The sequence below is a fragment of the Lactuca serriola genome, chromosome 3 (assembly GCF_051521515.1).
Source record: "Lactuca serriola cultivar US96UC23 chromosome 3, Lser_US96UC23_V15, whole genome shotgun sequence".
Lineage (NCBI taxonomy): Eukaryota > Viridiplantae > Streptophyta > Magnoliopsida > Asterales > Asteraceae > Lactuca > Lactuca serriola.
Window position 1 is genome coordinate 109,934,287 of NC_136410.1, and position 2,960 is coordinate 109,937,246.

The 2,960-nt window shown below is 38.0% G+C and overlaps 1 protein-coding gene across 1 annotated transcript; it reads right to left on the reverse strand.

The window, feature by feature from the left end:
• Positions 1-978: 978 nt before the first annotated feature.
• LOC145093027 (uncharacterized) lies at positions 979-2,112 on the reverse strand. The gene has a single exon (XM_079031065.1). The coding sequence runs from the start codon at positions 2,023-2,025 to the stop codon at positions 1,219-1,221; it is 807 nt and encodes a 268-aa protein (XP_078887191.1). The 5' UTR covers positions 2,026-2,112; the 3' UTR covers positions 979-1,218.
• Positions 2,113-2,960: the final 848 nt, after the last annotated feature.

Genomic DNA, 2,960 nt, shown 5'->3' on the forward strand with positions numbered 1-2,960 from the left:
AAAATTTGATATATATAATAAAATCTGTGAAAAATATAAAAAAATAGGTTATACCGACATCAAGTCGTCGCTATAACTTAAAGGGAAACGACAATTACCCATTTTTCTCGACGATTTGTCGTCAGAATAGGCACATGTGCCGACAGCTTGTCGTCGGCATAGATTGCTTTTATACCGTCCGACACGTCGTCTGTAAAAATATATAATGAATTTTTAATTTTCTTTCGAAAATCACTTCGACGACCATTTGTTGATTGTCGATGACTTGTCCATAAGAGTCCTATCCGGATGACATCTATCTCGACATTTTTTTCTTCTATCGACAAGATTTATACCGACGAGTTTTATAGACGACATATATAAGCTTTTCAGATGACATGTAGGCGTAGGAGTAGAATAAGTCATTGGCATAGGGGTCTAGTGGGGGATGGAATAATTTCTAGTTTCTAATAAAATATATGACAAGTTTAATGCATCATTTAAACAAGTATCGGATAAACAAGCACAATACTTTCCTCACAATCTCCTAACTGCCAATCACCGCCACCCGATCCAAACCAATTTCTAGAAAACTTAGCTGACGTGTAATAGTGATTATGTTGTTCGAATATGTTTCAAATTTGTAACACATGTTTAACATTATGACTTTGAATGTTCTGATTTGACTTTATCAGATTGTTGCCATTTTATTTGAATATGTTCGTATTTCATTTAAAAGTTTTTCGAATGTTCGATTAGTTGAAAATACATATCTATACATGTTGATAAAATTCAGCCAAAAAATTGAACAAGTTCCTATAATATGCAAAGGACATGTCGCTATGTATTTAATAAGAACTTTTACAGAAAATAAGTTAAGTACATCTCCTGAAGAGGTTCAGACTTCCAGTAGGAACTGAGGTATAACGACAAAACGTACATCTTCTGGGAAATTAAGGTACTTATAAGTTATAACTGGAAGACAGGAAATTAATAATCAACAATAAGCAAAGTATTCTCCATAAAAACAATAAGCAAAGTATTCTCCATAAACACAATAAAACTAAACCAAATTACATACGAGATTCAGATAACACACAATACAACGCTCAATCCCGCCTCTGCTTGCTACCCATCAACAACATACATGACTAACGACAGCAATACCAGATTATTATTCTCTGTCATCTCATTATTCTGTAAATATATACGCATCATCACACAGATATATCATACGATCTAATGATGTCCAGGAAGCTTCTCTTTAATCTTCTCCATCACCCCTTTCTTTTCATGGGTTTCACCTCCTTCCCCATAACCACCACCACCAACGCCGCCAGTTGTGGTGGTGGAAACCCTTTGATGCTCGTCGGTGCTATGTACACCGGGAAGCTTTTCCTTGATCTTTTCCATCACCCCTTTCTTCTCATGGCCTTCTTCTCTGTGTCGATCGTAGCCAGTCCCAGTACCGGTGCCGGTGACCGTGTCGGCGAAAGGGGTGGCACTAGGTTGTTTGTGACCGGCGACTCCAAGTCCCTCGTACCCTGCCCCAGTTCCTGTGCCAATGCCGCCGCCTGCAAAAGGGGTGGCGCTAGGTTGGTTTTGATAGGATTCAGTGGCTCCACCGGTGCCATAATGATCTCCAGTTCCCCCAGTCCTATGGCCTACGTCAGTGCCTATGCCATGATGACCGGTGGTGCCATGACCACCGGTACCGCTGGTTTTGTAATTTGTTCCCATACCCAAACCCTGATGGCCGGTGGTACCATAGTCACTTCCTAAACCACCGGTAGCATGACCTATATTGTTACCCAGCCCCTGGTGGCCGGTGGTACCATAACCGCCGCTAGTTTTGTAATCGGTTCCTGTACCTCCGGTGGTGTGACCTAGACCCTGATGGCCAGTGATTCCATAATCACCCATGGTTCCTTCGGTGGTGGAGTGAATTGGGTTTCCGAACTCATCAGTTTTCCGAATAGGGTTGCCATACTCATCTGTGTGGCGACCTTCTCTTCCGTATTTCTGATCTCCTCCGTATTGTGCCATTTTTTCACTCGATGATATTTAGAAGAAACTTGAAAACGTTGAATTGAATACTTGGTTTGTGATTTTCTTGTGCTTTTTCGGTGAGATTTGAGGGGCTTTATATAGAAGAAAGTGAGATGATGAAAAGATGGTATACGTGGTGAAATGAAGATGCATGGCATGTGAGAGAACCACACGTGGTAAGTGATGACTAAACCACTTTAAAAGCTGTTCAATCAAACGATGGACACGTCTCAAATAAGTCGGCTTTGATGCTTTTTAATAAGTTCTGAAAACGAGAAATTAGGTCTATCCGTATATGTGCTAAACCTGTAATCTGTTGTGGATAAGTCATAAGAGTCAATTTGTGAAGTCAGTGTCGGCATGATTTTGTTCATCTGGGATTTGCCATTTCATGTGGCCACGTCTTTGTTGTTGACAACGTGAGCTTGCTTGAATCCAAATCAATGGAAAATTCAGATCCGAATATCCTTAACGAAAATTGATAAAGTAAGTTATTTGAGGTTAATTTAAAAAAAGAAGAAGAGAAAATTAAAATGTGACTGTGAGTGTTAGGGTAAGGGGAGTGGTAATATTTTTAACACCTTGTCATATTAGCTTTTTTATTGTCATTTTATTTTTTTCCGTTTAGCATCTAATCTTAGCATTTGGTAAGGAATGATAACACTCCTAACATATCATTTTTTCCTTTTTCATTTTCTAATTTAATTAAATTACTTTATTTTAATACACAAACATATTTTATGCACAAATATTAAACATTAAATTACTTTATTTTAATACATAAACACTTGTTTCAATGATTAATTCAAAAACATTGTATTATGTTTAACATGACAAAAACAATTTAAACAACTTTGACCAGCAAAGTGAGGGTGTAGCACTTGGTTCTTGGTACGTGTTCTTTTTATTAAATCTTTAAATATTTTGCATTT